Source organism: Sinocyclocheilus anshuiensis, unplaced genomic scaffold (assembly GCF_001515605.1).
Source record: "Sinocyclocheilus anshuiensis isolate Anshui unplaced genomic scaffold, SAMN03320099.WGS_v1.1 scaffold446, whole genome shotgun sequence".
Taxonomy (NCBI): domain Eukaryota; kingdom Metazoa; phylum Chordata; class Actinopteri; order Cypriniformes; family Cyprinidae; genus Sinocyclocheilus; species Sinocyclocheilus anshuiensis.
This window is the reverse complement of record NW_015544247.1, coordinates 2,221,296-2,237,996: the sequence shown is the minus strand read 5'-3', so window position 1 is coordinate 2,237,996 and position 16,701 is coordinate 2,221,296. Positions and strand designations below refer to the sequence as shown.

Below are 16,701 nucleotides of genomic sequence, written 5' to 3'. Positions count from 1 at the left end.
ACTACAAATGAAATGTTTTATTAATTGTAAGAGGACAAGTTTATTTATTTTTTGTCCGTAATATACGGTCATACATACGCCAATAGTCATGAATATTAATTAGGGCTCTGTTAATATTCACGAGTCAGGCGGTTGTTAAGGGCGACAGCGTTCAGCAACGTTGTTGTTGTGAATGCATACCATATCTAATAAACGTTTCGAGCACTTTCTGAGGTAATGTGTTACGTATAAATATGAATCCATTTCCAAAGTTATTAGAAGGCTGTCTCATTGACACAAAACATGTAGAGTCCGCAGCGATATTTGTGGCGAAAACTGGCGACGTAACGGCAACGTCCAACTTTACAGTAAGTTTACTGCAACTCTGTGCATTCCAACAGACAAACGTGTATCATTTAAGGTTTTATCGATAATATTTGTTTACAACAGACATGTCCATTTAGGTGATTCAGTTTAATCTCTTCAAACAGGTCTGTCCAGAACAAACACAGATGCTTCTAGACGCATTCAAGCATGTGAATGTAACGAGGCAGGGAGGACTCGACTTCAGGAGCAAACACTACACCTGTGTGCGTGCTGACAAACACTTCATATACACAAAATATGTAGGTAACACACTGAATATACTCTAATCTTTAATCAGACCTGCTCAAAAATACGCATTTCCAACAAGTAAACCCAGTCAATGTAACGTTAAGCCACTTAATAAATTGTATAGCCTATAACGCCTCCCTTTTCATAGTTTTCCGTTTCGTTTGCCCCGTTTTTTTTTGTCACATATGACAAGTGTTTCAGTTACAAAACTGCTTCACTGCTTATCTTTTTTTTTTTAAAGGAATAAAATATATCAAATTACTAATGCCAACAGTTCGACCCTTCAGTTAGACTTTTTTCCCTCTCTAGACAGTAACAACCTTCAACATTTTTGAGAAAAAAAGAAAAGTAAAAAAATATATATAATAATAATAACTTTAATTCAAAAATGAAAAGAGTGTCTGTATAAACTGGATATTTTTAATAACGAGATCCAAACAAAAAAAAAGTGCATCAGGTCATTGACTCATAATAAAAGTTGCAAATGTAAACACATCAGTCACTGATTTTTCATTACTGCTTTTGTTTAGGAAGGACATGGCCTGATATTGGTGAGAACTGCACTGTATGTGATTGTTGCCACATATTCACAGAGCATGTATCCGAGTATCTGTGTGGAAGCAGTTGAGAAACTAGGTGAGCTAAAATTTTACACAAATGTTTTTCAAAATAAACTTTTCTGCTCAACTATTTGATAATAATGTTTGTATTTTAGCCGAGTATCTGCGTGAAAAGGGAAACTGAAGCTCGTCATATAAGACCTGAAGAGGTGAAGAATCTATTCAGTGTGATTTTTAACACTATTGACGAGAAACTATGAACTGTACTCAATCTGCTTAGTTACAGTAACACCAAGGTAGGTTGTTTCAGTATGGCACAGATAAACAAGAAACAGGAAAAGCATGTTTTTGGATTCATGTAATGGGATTTTAATTTACACATTGAGATTTGGCATCTTAAAATATACACACAACTGTAGTTTTACATCTCAACACTAAACATAATGACAAACAAACTCAACTGCCACAACTTCGGCAACAAGATCTTTCACAGAAAGAATATAAAACTCCATAGAGACTGCAAACAGAACAAAAACTTTTGCAACTGAATGTTATTGGTGTTACCATTCATATAAACAGAGAACATGTTACACAGTCTTATATTATTCAGCTTTTTTGTTTAGAATAAGAAATCTTAATGAACTGAATATGTTAAATATTGTAAGATAGGTAGAAAGAGCAGAAACAATCTATAATGTTTGACCTGATCATTCACAGTGTTGAAGTTTGTAGCAGTCACCTGTCATTATAATAAGCTTGTATCACCAACTGAACCAATTAGAGATCAGTACAATTTGCATTTTCATGTTGCACACATCTATATCATATACTCTGTTTTTTCATTGCAGAACAATAACACGGTATACGTTAAAATACACTGTTCTTTCAAATCAATCCCTAAAGCCCATTCATCATTCATGCATCACATCAGTGCTTATTTAATGTGCTCCTTGATAACCATGGAAAACCACAGACTTAAGAATAAGCAAGAGCTTGTCCATTTACAGTACGTATCACACAAAAACCTTATTCATTTACTAGAGACATATTTCAGTATACAGTGCTTTCATAATACACAGTCCATTTCATCCTTTAATAAGATAGAAACAATAGACACAACTGGGTAAAGGTCTTGGTGTTGGTAGAATATAAAGATTGTTTAAAAAATAAAATAAAATTAACACAATAATAGTATGCACCATGAATCAGGAGAGTTTATATTCTTAATTATTGAAATAAGCAAAAAAAAAAAGAAAAATTCTCAGGCGTGTGTTTATATATATTTTATGAAAATGAGTAAGATGTATTAAATATGACATTAATATGAAGGAATTAATACAGGTAGGAAATACTTCATGACCTGAGTGTTCTTTGCGTTTTTGTTTGCTTTTGTTTAGTTTCTGTTTTTCTTTAAATGCTAACGGGTATGACTTATGACAAAATCAGTTTCTGCATGATTCATATTTGCTGGTCAGAGTTATGAACTTTACATAAAATACACACAAATAATAAGGAATGGAAAGTTATCACATAATAATAAGCATTTGGCAAAATGTAAAGTGTGTATGTGGTAAAAAAGTGTCCAGGATGGCACAATTAAAATCGATCAACTTGTGTTTGTTGTTAAGGAAATGGAGTAGTAAAATAATTTAGATGTAAAAAAAAACATGAAAACTGACAGTTAATATTTTTTGTTATGAAAGGTCACTTTTAGTTTCAAAAGACTACCTTGTGTAAATTCTGTATAACCTGAGATATACTAAAGCTGGCTTTATACCTACATCTGAGTTAATTTACTATTGTTTTTTATTTTTTAATTTTATGAAACTTTTAAATTTCTCTCAGCAGAGATATATATATAACAAATAACAAATTTGAGCATTATAACAAATGCTCAAAAACTTTTTATACTATGTACTAAAATAACTGTATTCCCTCATACATCTTTACAACCTTGGACAAAGCCAATATACTTTTTTTTAATAGCATAATGTAATTGTCTTGTTGGTTATGAATAACGCTTTTGGCACTTTAAAATAACTGTAACCTCACCAATAAACAATAAACAAATTCCCTAATATGAGCTGTGTAATATGCTACCAGATTATTTCCAGTAAAACAAAATATTAGCACACAGAAATGGTAAATGTTTGTAAAAATGTAAAATAAAGAAGGAACATTCAGAGTGCGGCATGCGGTCTGCAAAGTGCTAAGTTGCTTGTGCGTAGAGGAATACCTATGGCAGTGCAGCGTCAGAGCTGAGTTTGTAAGGGATGCTATCATTTTACAGAACTGTATGTCCTTTCAGCTGCTCTCGGCATGTTGATCCTGCTTGTCTACCTCTGGTAACTGCTCTCTCCAGAAGGTGAACTGGCTGAAGATGTCTGAACAGGGGAAGTCGGCGGTGTTCCCTCTTATCAGAAGAGGGAAGACATGATCCACGACCTCACATAGACGTCCATAACTAAAACACACAAGAATATACAGATGAATTTACTGTCAGACTGACAATTTTTAAACTATTAGACACTACTAAATTATCTACTGTTAGATTCTGATGAGAATCATTGATAATAATGGAAATGACAAAAATGTGAAATGTCCAGATGCATTTAAATGAGACTTTAGAAGGAAATATGAGCTTAATTATTATAAATAATTTTAAAACAGGCTCCATTTTAATGCTAAATATGTTTATTTTTCTTTTAATTTTGGATGATGGAAATGACAAAAACAATCAAAAGTATACAAATGTCTGAATGCATTTAAATGACAAATGGGAAAATGAGATAATTATCATAAAAATAGTGTCACAAACAAACAAACAAACCAGGGTTAGTTTCATTGCAAAATATCTTTTTCTTTCTTTTACAATGAGACGGACATGTTTTCATTAGATCCAGAACTTATGCAGTCACTTACGATGATATGTTGGTCTTTGCATGTTCTTGGATGAGCTTTAATACAGGTAGGAAATACTTCATGACCTGAGTGTTCTTTGCGTTTTTGTTTGCTTTTGTTTAGTTTCTGTTTTTCTTTAAATGCTAACGGGTATGACTTATGACAAAATCAGTTTCTGCATGATTCATATTTGCTGGTCAGAGTTATGAACTTTACATAAAATACACACAAATAATAAGGAATGGAAAGTTATCACATAATAATAAGCATTTGGCAAAATGTAAAGTGTGTATGTGGTAAAAAAGTGTCCAGGATGGCACAATTAAAATCGATCAACTTGTGTTTGTTGTTAAGGAAATGGAGTAGTAAAATAATTTAGATGTAAAAAAAAACATGAAAACTGACAGTTAATATTTTTTGTTATGAAAGGTCACTTTTAGTTTCAAAAGACTACCTTGTGTAAATTCTGTATAACCTGAGATATACTAAAGCTGGCTTTATACCTACATCTGAGTTAATTTACTATTGTTTTTTATTTTTTAATTTTATGAAACTTTTAAATTTCTCTCAGCAGAGATATATATATAACAAATAACAAATTTGAGCATTATAACAAATGCTCAAAAACTTTTTATACTATGTACTAAAATAACTGTATTCCCTCATACATCTTTACAACCTTGGACAAAGCCAATATACTTTTTTTTAATAGCATAATGTAATTGTCTTGTTGGTTATGAATAACGCTTTTGGCACTTTAAAATAACTGTAACCTCACCAATAAACAATAAACAAATTCCCTAATATGAGCTGTGTAATATGCTACCAGATTATTTCCAGTAAAACAAAATATTAGCACACAGAAATGGTAAATGTTTGTAAAAATGTAAAATAAAGAAGGAACATTCAGAGTGCGGCATGCGGTCTGCAAAGTGCTAAGTTGCTTGTGCGTAGAGGAATACCTATGGCAGTGCAGCGTCAGAGCTGAGTTTGTAAGGGATGCTATCATTTTACAGAACTGTATGTCCTTTCAGCTGCTCTCGGCATGTTGATCCTGCTTGTCTACCTCTGGTAACTGCTCTCTCCAGAAGGTGAACTGGCTGAAGATGTCTGAACAGGGGAAGTCGGCGGTGTTCCCTCTTATCAGAAGAGGGAAGACATGATCCACGACCTCACATAGACGTCCATAACTAAAACACACAAGAATATACAGATGAATTTACTGTCAGACTGACAATTTTTAAACTATTAGACACTACTAAATTATCTACTGTTAGATTCTGATGAGAATCATTGATAATAATGGAAATGACAAAAATGTGAAATGTCCAGATGCATTTAAATGAGACTTTAGAAGGAAATATGAGCTTAATTATTATAAATAATTTTAAAACAGGCTCCATTTTAATGCTAAATATGTTTATTTTTCTTTTAATTTTGGATGATGGAAATGACAAAAACAATCAAAAGTATACAAATGTCTGAATGCATTTAAATGACAAATGGGAAAATGAGATAATTATCATAAAAATAGTGTCACAAACAAACAAACAAACCAGGGTTAGTTTCATTGCAAAATATCTTTTTCTTTCTTTTACAATGAGACGGACATGTTTTCATTAGATCCAGAACTTATGCAGTCACTTACGATGATATGTTGGTCTTTGCATGTTCTTGGATGAGCTCTCCCTTAGGATTCACAGTGAATATTCTGTTCAAAGGCACTCCAACCTCTTTATATGAATAAACATCCTGGAGAGAAGAACATTCCTTAGAAATTTGCATATATCAGATGAAGGTCATGTTAGCAGTTCTTGCTACTAGTACTTACTGTTGCTCTGTTTCCAAAAGCAGCATAGAAGGGTTCTGTGTTTGGATAGAACAGGTTTTTAATGTCGGTCAGACATTCAATTTTAAACTTTTCTGGCTTCTTCTCAATGACCTCCCTGAAATGAAAAGAAAAGACATCAGTTACATGTAATATGGCATTCTCTCAATTTTTTAAAGCCTATACATGTTGTGTGTGTGTTACAACCTGTGAAATGCAGAGAACAGACTACTGGGACTAAGCAGCACAGGTCCCATGGGTAGCATGGTGCCTCTTTCATTAACCCAGTGCAGGTAACCCCGGGTCATATCAGCCATGCCAATCGCCCGAGCTGAACAGTACATAAACTTGTAGCCATTCCTGTTAGACAAAGATAATTAGATATATTAGACATTTTAAAATGGGCCAAAAATCTTTTTGCTCACATGTGTGGTGTGGGACTCACTGGCTGACTTTGTGGTAGAGTCGGGCAATGCCCTGATGGGTCCAGTCTTTACCCAGAGTGGGTAAAATGTGTCCCAGGGTGTCAGACCTGAAGGAGATTTTGCAATTTAGACTGTACCTTCATTTTTTTCATCTGACAAACCCATTACATTGCCACAGAAAGTTGCCTTGAGTAGTCTCACCTTGTGATGGTGCCATCGATATCTGAAATCACTATCTTGTCATCCCAGTTCCACAGATAAAGGGTGCCCTCACAGCGGCAGGTGCCCTGATACTGGGTGGTGACGCTGAAGACCACATCATTGGGGCCATCTTTTAAGTGCAGACTGGCCTGTGAGGAATATGCTTGTAGCGTGGGTTTCCATAACCTATTCTGTGACTGAATTTACAGGCTTTATGGAAAATGAGATGCTTACTAGCTGTTCTGAGGACAAACGAAGTGTCTTCCTGTAGCAGTGGCCTCCAGTGCAGTGGAGAACTTCAGGCTGATTGCTCACAGGATTCTGTTTAGCACCTCCACTGTCATCTTCACTGGATGATGATTCATCCTTTAATCTATGAAAAATACCACCAGTCAAAATGTATACTCTATAAAAAATCTACATTCTCAGTCTTCTAAAATATGTTTTGTTTGATGTCACACAATTGTCTCTGCATCTGAGCTCATATTCTAAAATTTAGTTCCTATTCTAAAACCTGATTTTGTAGTTACTGTCTATAGAAGTCTTAAAGGTACAGTACCAAAAACTGTAAAACCTCTGTTTAAGGGCCAGATTTACTAAACAGGGCAAATTAGCGTTTTCCATAGCACAATTCCATAAAAGTGCCGATGGGAGGGGAAAATTCTGCGGGTGATTTACTGACAATGCGCACATTAAAGAACACAGGTACAGCCTGTTCATTTCCATAATGACCAGTGCAGTCTACCAAGAGCAGCGCAAATTACCGTCTGCTTTACGACATGCTTTTTTTGGGGCATTAAATAATGGCGCAAATACCAGTAATTTGACGAGCGCAAACGTTAGTAAAACTCGTTGCGTGATTCATTTTAATACTCTCCTCCCATAAATTTTGCGCGTGAAAGGGAAACTCCTACAAATGCATATTCAATAAGGTTAGGCACAAAAATAACTGTCCATGCCTTTTCAGCGCTAATTCTTCACTGCATGCTTTTAGTAAACCCTGACAGTACTATTTTAATGCCAAAAGACAGTTTCGGCTGGCACAAGCTGTTAGTAACTGGCCCTAGGTCTGTTTAATTCTAAAGACCTGAGAGATGGTGTAATATGTTAGTGTAAACCTTAATTACAACTTTTGGATGCGAGAGACCTTGACTAAAGACTGATATGAATGTTCAGTGCAAATATTTGGTGCGATCAACATTATATTTTGAATGAATGGCTATTAATGTGTCTGTACAGACTGATTTGCATGCTGTCAATGCAACAGTTTTTTATGGAGAGGCAAAAAAAAAAATCTCTTTTCCACTGCACTGCGTATAAAACTGACAAACCGATAAGATTTGCGCTTATGGTCACATGTCCAGAGCTGCTGCTGTTACACATACTTACGACTTAGTGGTACTTACGAACAGAACTACTATTTTTACGAAACTATTTTGCTAAGCTGAAAAATAGGCGTAGAGGAATGGAAGCGACTCTTTAGTCTCTACTCTTGTATTTGGTGTTTTTTTTATACAACTGTACTTCAGCTGAAATATGCTAAGAAAATGCAGAATATGACCCTTTAATCTATTAGCCAGAACAATGTTGTGTTTTTCTAAATATGAAACATTAGGTACCTGCTCACAGATGCTGTTCTTATAGAATCCTCTCCACCTTCAATCTGGTCAGATGCTGATTCCTGTTGCAGTAGGAATGATAGTAACTGATTTGCATGGTTTTTTTTTTTTGCATATATAATATTTGCAAACCTGCCAAGTCAAAAAGTCTTGTGATAAATCTGGTATCATTTCACACCCTTAATTCAATTCACAATTATTTCCTATATGCAATAATGCAAATATACCGATTTGGAGCTGTTGTTTCTGCCCCGCCATGAAAACCACCAGCGTCCTCCTTTCTTGGGCATCTTCTCCTTCGTGATGTTCTCCACTGTGGCCTGGAGCAAACGCACAGAGCCCCTGATACTCAAAACTCAAAAACTAAATGACAGGATGACTGTGAGTGAACAAACATGCAGCTAATAAATCAACACAAATTCACAAAGACGTACAGAACTAGAGCCGAACACGCTAGGAAAACAGTATGTGAAGAAACCAAGAGCAGAGTAGACGTAACTCAGACATGAATACTTAGCGCAATGGCGCACAATGGGATGGGAAGAGGGGAGATCAATTAAAAATAAAAAAGAAGAAGAAAAACAGGGAGGGGGGAAGAGACAAATTTAAATGCCATGGAGTGCCCTGAGAGCCGGGGTGTAGTATACAAAAGGTCTTTAAAAAGCCATGAAACACTTGTAGAACACTTGAGAAGACAAACAATACAGAAACAAAACGGTATTTTCTACCACTGTGAAGTATTTCATCATTTACCTATTTAAACTGTGCTATTCATTTGGTTAGTACTGAGGTAGTGCTGACTTTTAAATAAAAACCTAAATAAGCAAAGATGTCCAAATTATTATAAATATTCAAAAGTGAGACACATCCAGTGGAGTACAGTATTTTTTTAACTGTATATGACAGACAATGATGTTTCCAAATAAACATTTTCTTTGCTGTAATCCACCTGCAGGGGGCACATGAATCCAACCCTCAACAAGTAATTAAGTTATTAGTTTAATTTAAAATCATTGTATTTAATTGTAAATAGTTTTGAATGAAATCATTTAACTTTATTTAGAATTAATAGAATTAAATTAAAATTAATAGAAATAAATAAATAAAAAAGAATTGTGCTTTCTTATTATGTTAACAGAAATAAAGTTAAGTCACCTACATACAGTACATGTACATCACTGGGCAATCAATGGTTGACTTTGATATTAACAAGCTCAAATGTTAAGCTTTATTTAAACTATTATAAGGTCACATTGTCATTGTTTGTTGAATACCTAAAGACCTTTATGTATGTGTGTGTTGTTTATGCAGTCCTTACCTTTGGCAAGGTCTTCTGGAAAACCTGCACGGCTAGTACGATAGGAGCGGCTGTGATCCAATTATAATACCTTCGTGGAGAGAACAAAATGTGTGAAATAATTGACAAATGTAATAAAATACTTAATTGTAAGTTTAGGAGTATTTTGACAACATTTTGATGAATGACATTATGTAAATGTTTTTATGTGGCAGGATGTGTGACGTACTTAGTGCCAATCTTTACGACCAGGTTGGGATCATCAATGATAGATGGATTATCTGCAAACTCCTGATAAGATATTGCTCGTTCCTCAAATTCCTCTGTGAATGAAAGATTGTAAAAACTCTATATTTACTTCCCTAGCTAATGAAATATAGAAAAAAAATGGATATTAAAGGGGTCATATGATGCTATTTTAAAGCTCATTATTTGGTGTATTTGGTGTAACAGAATATGTTGACATAGCCCAGTCTGGATCAGCCTTCTCTTTTAGATAGAATAAATCCTTTTGTGGGAGACTTTTGAGCTTTGTAACTCTGCAGATCTTATACATGCACAAATAGCTACATAACACACTAAAGAAAAGGAAAAATAGAAATCGCATCATATGACCCCTTTAATACAGAGCCTACAGAATAACAGAACAGCCACTGAAAATACATTTGTGACGAGTGGGGCGGGGCCGAGAGCCGTGGGAACGGAGCGAGGCCGGTGGAGTAATTGCTAATGCACGACACCTGCGCCACTCACCGGTCTCGAGTCCCACGGAGGAGCTCCGGAAGGATAAAAGAAGGAGGGACAACAGTGTTGGACGAGAGAGGACCAGGCCTGGATTTTATTTTGTGTTTTGTGTGCGGCAGTCGTCCGCGAGGGGCTGCCGCTTTACTTTTGTTTTGTGTTTGTTTATTTTATTAAAGTTTTAAATGTTCGCCGGTTCCCGCCTCCTTCCCAAACTACGAACGTGTGTTACAACATTATTTTACACTACCATTGAAAGGTTTGGGGTCAGTAAGGTTTAATGCATACCTGGTAAAAAGTAATTCACCAAGTTTAAAGTTGACAAAAAATTGTTCAAAAGTGACAGTAATGACATTTTACATCAAATTACTTTTTAAAATATAAAACAATTAAAAACTTATTTTTAATTGCAATAATATTTAACAATTTTACTGTTTTTACTGTATTTTTATCAAATAAATTAGCTTCTTTTAAAACATTAAAAAATATTACCAACCCCAAACTTTTTACTAGTAGTTTACAGGTACATCACAACTTGTCCTTTCACCTCTAGTGATCTCTCTGTTTTCTGTCAGTCCTCCACACAGAGAGATGGCAATATGAGGCAGGTCTCCTAACTGGTCAGAAAAGCTGTCCACCCCACTGTCCATTCCACTGCTGCCTACTGACTGAGGGGACTGATTGGCACTTCTCGAATCTGCCCCTCCCCTCACAGAAGTTGCTCCATCACTGAACAACACAAAAGAATTTTGACAATTAAAAATCATTTAAAATACTTACATTACGCCTGGATCATAAATGAACAAGTGAAAATTTACCTCTTTGGAAAGTACAAGGCTGCCACCTCAGGCTCCAACTCTGTGATGTCATCCAGGTATACTCCATCTGATCCCAGGTGCCGGCTCCTTTTGTCTAGGAATTGATGTAGTGCGGCATTATATGTTTTAGCCAGATACGTTTTGCTTTGTAACTTTATCATAAAAAGGCATTTTTAGAGCCTTAATACTCTCTACCTTTTCTCTTGGATGGAGAGTCTGTCTTGCTAATGGCATGAGCTCCAGGGCTGTGCCGCCCCTCTTCTAGGTCTGTGAAAAGATGGGCGGCTGCACTGATGGCCTCCACATCTACAGCAGCGGCAGATGTTGCCTCTTCAACCCTGAGATCAGGCACATACACATCACTGCCGTGAGACTCCACCATCCTTTCCCCAGTGATGGCTCTGAAGTGTGTGCTTTCAGACGGTGGGATTGATCTTGGGGTCACCACCATGGGCTGCAGGAATGACGGCTGTGGAAAGAGAAAGATGTAGAGTTAGCCGCTTCACATTTGTTAATTTGTTGTTGTTATGTGGCATGTCTAGTGATTATTGTACCTTGGCAGCATGAGGCAGCTCTCCCCATGTCCAAAGCATCTCAGGGTTGTCCGGTTTCCCTCTGCTCCTCTGACTGGCCAACAATTCGGAGTCACTCTTGGGTGTAGATGGCAAGGAGCCATTTGGGCTGCTGTAGGGAAGAATGAAAGACATTGAGAAACATTTGGATTAACTGTAGATTTGTATTTATACAGCTGTTGTGAAATAAGCTAGGAACAATGCCTTCAACTTTTAATTCCTTGTCCTGCAAAACTGAATTCTATGCTTGACAAACAGGAAAAATCTTTAAATAAAATTTTGGATTTTGGTTTTAATTTTTCATTCGCTTTATGTCATATCATAAATAGTACACACTCAAGTACTATAGAAACATATTAGCTGAGCTCCCACACATTTTTTTAGATAATTATGGGCCATTATTTGAAGCATGAACCATAAGATATGTCCACCCTGTCGTGGAAATATATATTACTGTTAAATACGTTTTCATTGCAAAATTAAGATGCAAATTATATTTTTTGCAAGGCATGATGTCCCTTTCCTAAACAGGGTTATTTAAAAAATAATATAATAATAATAAATAATATAATTACATCCTCAATCACATTGATATACCCCCCCCCATTCATTTTAGTTTTTAGCAATATTAACTACAAATGAATGCTATGTCCACCCTGTCATGTTTATGTCCACTCTATTGAGTCTAAGTGGCCGACAGGGTGGACATTTTGAGCTTCAATTAGCATATTAGCTTACAACAAACTGTTACTAGCTAAATATTTTGTCTGGTTGTTGAAGAGAATTTGGTTTAATTTAAACTTGAACTTGAAACTTGAAAATACTGTATTCTAATCACTTCTGGCATATTTTATGCCGACAGGGTGGACATGTTAAGCTTTGGAAAAGCAAACTCAGACGAAGAAAATTTGTCAACTGAAAAGTCACCAACTTATTCACCTCAGCCGTTGAAATTCCCAGTAGCCCCTCACTGCAGAACAAAGATCCAGGGGGCGGGGTTGGATCCACATCTAGGGGGTGGAGATGGTAGGTTTAGGGGTGGAGATGGGTGGGTTTAGGGATCAGGGGGTAGAGACGGGTAGGTTTAGGTATATGTAAGGTGGGAGGAGTTGGATCTGGATCCAACCTCGCCCCCTGGATCTTGTGTTCTGCAGTGAGGACCATCTCGAAATTCCCGTCAGTGAAGAGACAAAAAATCTGTTGTCCTGATGTCACTAAAGGGGATGGCCTTTTCTTAAAGGGACGGATTCCCCAATATGACAGGGTGGAGAACCATTCCAGAGACATGGACAAACTCTTCTTTTTTATTAAATAAAAATATAGTTTTTATTACCAAATGATCAATACACTCAAATTGAGTAATCTCTTATTTAACAAAATATTAATAGGAGAATTTTTTTTTTTTAATTCTATGATTTGACAATATTCTACCATCATTCAAATTGAATGAGCAGTGCATGGGACATAGCAAAATAACACGTATCCTCTTACACAAAACTAAAAAAAAATCTTGAAAATGTATGTAAAGAGCAAAGTAATGCTTTTCTTATGAATATAAAAACTTAGCCTAATATAACACACCCTTTCATAGTAATTTTTTTGTTAAGTTATCATGGCAAATTAGTTATTTATGTACAGGACACCAAAAGGCACCCTACAGTGATATTGACCCACAAGTTATGGCTTTGTTTCAAATTTAATTACATTCTATAGCAGCAGCAGTGGTTACCTGGGTGTGGACTGAAACATGGCTGTTTGTTGAGGGCAGGAAATGGACAATCCTGAATTGGTGGGAATGGGTAAGGAGCAGATCTTCTCCAACCCTTTGCTGTGGGTCAGAAAACAATGATTTATTTTCAAATGTCTATTATTTTGAAATTCAGATATACAATAATAAATAATATACAGTATAAGCATAACAGTCTGTTGTAAAATAAACACAGCCTGTATTGGCATGTATTGTGTGTATTATGATATATCAGTATAATCATCATACTGTAGCTGTGGGAACAGTTTGCTGATGATGATCGATCTATATTGATAAAGCCTTCGGTCCGGTCTCGTTTACAGTCAGCAATACAGCATATCCTGGGATTTACTGTTGTGAGAAACATTCCTGTTGGCCTGAATATTTATTTTACGTGTAATCAAATAAAATATGATGCAGACATACACGTTTTTGGATTTCACGGGGGGTTTTTTTTCACTTCACAGACATCTCTTACTGTCTTTTCACTGAATTGCTGGCACTGCAGTGTTTCGTTTAGATTATTTCATTCAACTGACAGGCACAAATACAGTTCTGTTTTTTTTTTTTTTCTTTGAAATGCAAACAATAACTACTAGTCGTGGTACATTGTTGTCTCTTTTGCTATGTATTATATACATGGTGTGTTCATTCTCTTTATTGCAACTTTGCAAATTTATATCTTGCAATTGTGACTTTGTTTTTCATAATTGACTGAGACTTGACTAAGTGGCTGAAAGTAAGGAGTCTTAAGTGGCATACCTTTGAACAGCAGTCCAGTTCCCTTCAGACTGTGTGTATGTGCTGCTAGTTCCTTTCACCTGCTCAGCAAATAGCTCATGTGACATGGCTCTGAAAACACATACAGTATAGGCAAACATATACGTAAGTATATATACCTGTAAAACGTAAGAGTAAGACATTGTATACAATTATAGTACATTTTTACTTTATGCGTATAGATATAGCCAGGGATAATCTGCAGTGCTTGTCATCAACAGGCTCATTCTTCCAGGAAGACAGAGAGCATTGTGGGGTTTCTAAAGAGCTGGATTCAAACTGCTGCTTTGCCGAGCAACACATTCTTGAGTTTAGATTCATTCCCAGCTGACTCTTTTTGGCCTTGTGAACAGTGTTTTGCCAGTGGCCTTTACCGTCACTTTTTAAATTTATTACTGGTACCTGGGAAACAGATTCTTGGTAATGCAAAGCATGTAGTGCACTAAAAGTTTGACCTATCAACTTACTTATCCAGATTGAACAGATAAAATACATAACTTGTCATCCACTGGGAGTGAAAGAAGGAAAAATGATGTTTATGTTGTTAAACTGGTTTATATTGCAAATCATTTATTTTCTTAGATATGTGGGGGTAATACTAGATTGCCCAACATGACAAAGGACTCCCCTCGAGCTGGAGCCAGAATTGGCATGGTTTCATGAATTTCGTGGAAAAACATTGGAGGGGCTGTTTGAGCCACTTGTTTACTTCAGCAATAGGACTGGCGACCTCTTTTTCTCCACTTAGCCTCTCTCTCTCCATTGCAGAGCTTATTCGAAGAGTGAACAAACAGACACAGCCCACATCACAAGACCACTGCAACTGGATTCATTCCAGCAAACTTGCAGCAAAAAAATGATGCCACTGCAATCACACAATTTGCAGTGTTTTCAAATGGGTTAAGAGAAGGAGGATCTCTCTGCATTATCATAACCATCTGTTCTGTCCTAAATGGTGCATGCTCTCTATGCTCTATACAGGAAATAAGTTAAGCTTCACAGCTCCTGCCAAGTTGAACTTGCAGAAAACTGGGATTTAGATTCCGTGTGAGATCTTGGCAAGACCACTATCCCCATTTACCCAAATACAATGAAAGTGAACGGTGACCAGGGGCTGTCATACTTCAAAAAACACCATTCATCTCAGCACTCAAAACTCATTTAAGTTCAAATACATTCAAAAAAGCACAAAAGATGTCAATTATACGTTAATTATATTACATGTCTCAAAACCATTTGCAATGTGCTAAATTAGAATGTGCAAAGCCATATGGTCTACCGCTGTAGTTTTTTTTTTTTTTTTTCATTTTTGATGTTTGGCAGCCCCTGGTATGGAAAAAAGTGGCATGGATATTGTTCAAAATTTCTGCTTGTTGTGTTCCAAAAAAACTCATACAGGTTTAGAATGACATGAAAGTCATGTGGAATAATATTTATCAGATTAAAAACTTTCTCCATATCTTCTGTTTGTTCTGACCTGCTTCCTGTAGTCTCTGTATCATCATCAGAACTCATATCAATGGGAAACATGTCTTCGTCTTCCAAAAAGTCTCCGTTGTCCTCTCGCTTCATGCTGTCTACTTGAGATTTTCTCCTCCTCTTCCTTCTCTTCTTCATTATTGAACTGTCGCAATGGGCCTGCATGGATCCCAGGGTTTGAATGGAGGTTTCGTTTCCAGAGTGAGACAGACGGGACGTGCCTTTTCCAACTTGGGCCTGCATTAGGGCAGAGCCCTCTGAAATTATGGGCGATGTAGCCAAGTGGGACGGCACCATCTCCTGTAGGGAGAGTAATAATAGTACTAAATGTAGGAAATGCATGCTTTAGGGAGTGTTTGCATTTTAAAGATTTTTTTCAATCTTTGGAGGAAAACATCTAGGTCTATTTGTAAAAACACTGTATATCTGCAAACACAACCATTCACTCATATAACCATGAATGTAGACTATAGCCATAGATTTGGTTTGACTGTGTCCGCTTAAATCCTAGAAGCACAACACTGTGACCCTAATGCCTTGTGACAGATCACTGCACCTTTCATTACAAACAAACTCATGCACGTGCACAGCTCTGAACTGTCTCTAAGTCATGGTTTCATAAGACATAAGTGCATGGCTGCACATTAATATATGATAGTATAATGTTCAGTTGTTTATGTCACTCAATTGCCCTTGAGAACCAGACAACCAGCTCATACGTCAGTTATCACTTCCATTCAAACAGACAGACCATTATTAACTCTAGCTCTGCTAAGCATCATCACCACAACACAAATAGATATGCTGACTGTAGTCAACAGCAGGAACCATCACAACAACTAATACAGAAAACGTCTCAGGTTACTTATGTAACCATGGTTCCCTGAGTAGGGAACGAGACACTGCGTCCTCTAGGGGTCGCTATGGGGAACGCCTCGTCGTGACCCGTGTCTGAAGCATACATTCAAAAAACACCAACAACATGTTGGCCGGCGACAGCCCATGACGTCACTACCGGTGCGACTATAGTATAAATAGGCACCGGGAGAACACGTCATTCACTTCTTCGTCTGAAGCTTGCGTCCGAAGCATGGCAGGAAACCTAGAGGACGCAGTGTCTCATTCCCTACTCAGGGAAC

At 36.6% G+C, this 16,701-nt stretch overlaps 1 protein-coding gene and 2 long non-coding RNA genes across 4 annotated transcripts in view; 1 reads left to right on the top strand and 2 right to left on the bottom strand.

Annotated features, from left to right (window-relative positions):
• The first annotated feature begins 1,130 nt into the window (after positions 1-1,130).
• LOC107697728 (uncharacterized) lies at positions 1,131-1,488 on the top strand. The gene is made up of 2 exons (XR_001635236.1): positions 1,131-1,230; positions 1,310-1,488. It is a non-coding gene; the product is annotated as an uncharacterized LOC107697728 (long non-coding RNA).
• Positions 1,489-3,448: 1,960 nt separating this feature from the next.
• Positions 3,449-4,113, bottom strand: LOC107697729 (uncharacterized). Its single transcript, XR_001635237.1, has 2 exons — positions 4,077-4,113; positions 3,449-3,618 (listed from the first exon to the last, which is right to left on the bottom strand). It is a non-coding gene; the product is annotated as an uncharacterized LOC107697729 (long non-coding RNA).
• Positions 4,114-5,075: 962 nt separating this feature from the next.
• The window catches only part of LOC107697727 (phosphatidate phosphatase LPIN1-like), a 28,375-nt gene continuing 16,749 nt past the window's right edge, over positions 5,076-16,701 (bottom strand). For both annotated transcript variants that reach the window (XM_016498552.1, XM_016498553.1), the window contains exons 4-21: positions 15,561-15,862; positions 14,066-14,155; positions 13,286-13,384; positions 11,539-11,668; positions 11,180-11,453; positions 10,985-11,078; positions 10,714-10,895; positions 9,655-9,748; positions 9,447-9,516; positions 8,356-8,448; positions 8,129-8,190; positions 6,744-6,882; positions 6,510-6,658; positions 6,329-6,415; positions 6,091-6,243; positions 5,887-6,001; positions 5,704-5,807; positions 5,076-5,245 (exon numbers count right to left, since the gene is read on the bottom strand). In XM_016498552.1, the coding sequence (XP_016354038.1) occupies positions 5,086-5,245; positions 5,704-5,807; positions 5,887-6,001; positions 6,091-6,243; positions 6,329-6,415; positions 6,510-6,658; positions 6,744-6,882; positions 8,129-8,190; positions 8,356-8,448; positions 9,447-9,516; positions 9,655-9,748; positions 10,714-10,895; positions 10,985-11,078; positions 11,180-11,453; positions 11,539-11,668; positions 13,286-13,384; positions 14,066-14,155; positions 15,561-15,862 (2,397 nt within the window). In that variant the 3' untranslated portion in view covers positions 5,076-5,085. The remainder of the gene's footprint in view (positions 5,246-5,703; positions 5,808-5,886; positions 6,002-6,090; positions 6,244-6,328; positions 6,416-6,509; positions 6,659-6,743; positions 6,883-8,128; positions 8,191-8,355; positions 8,449-9,446; positions 9,517-9,654; positions 9,749-10,713; positions 10,896-10,984; positions 11,079-11,179; positions 11,454-11,538; positions 11,669-13,285; positions 13,385-14,065; positions 14,156-15,560; positions 15,863-16,701) is intronic.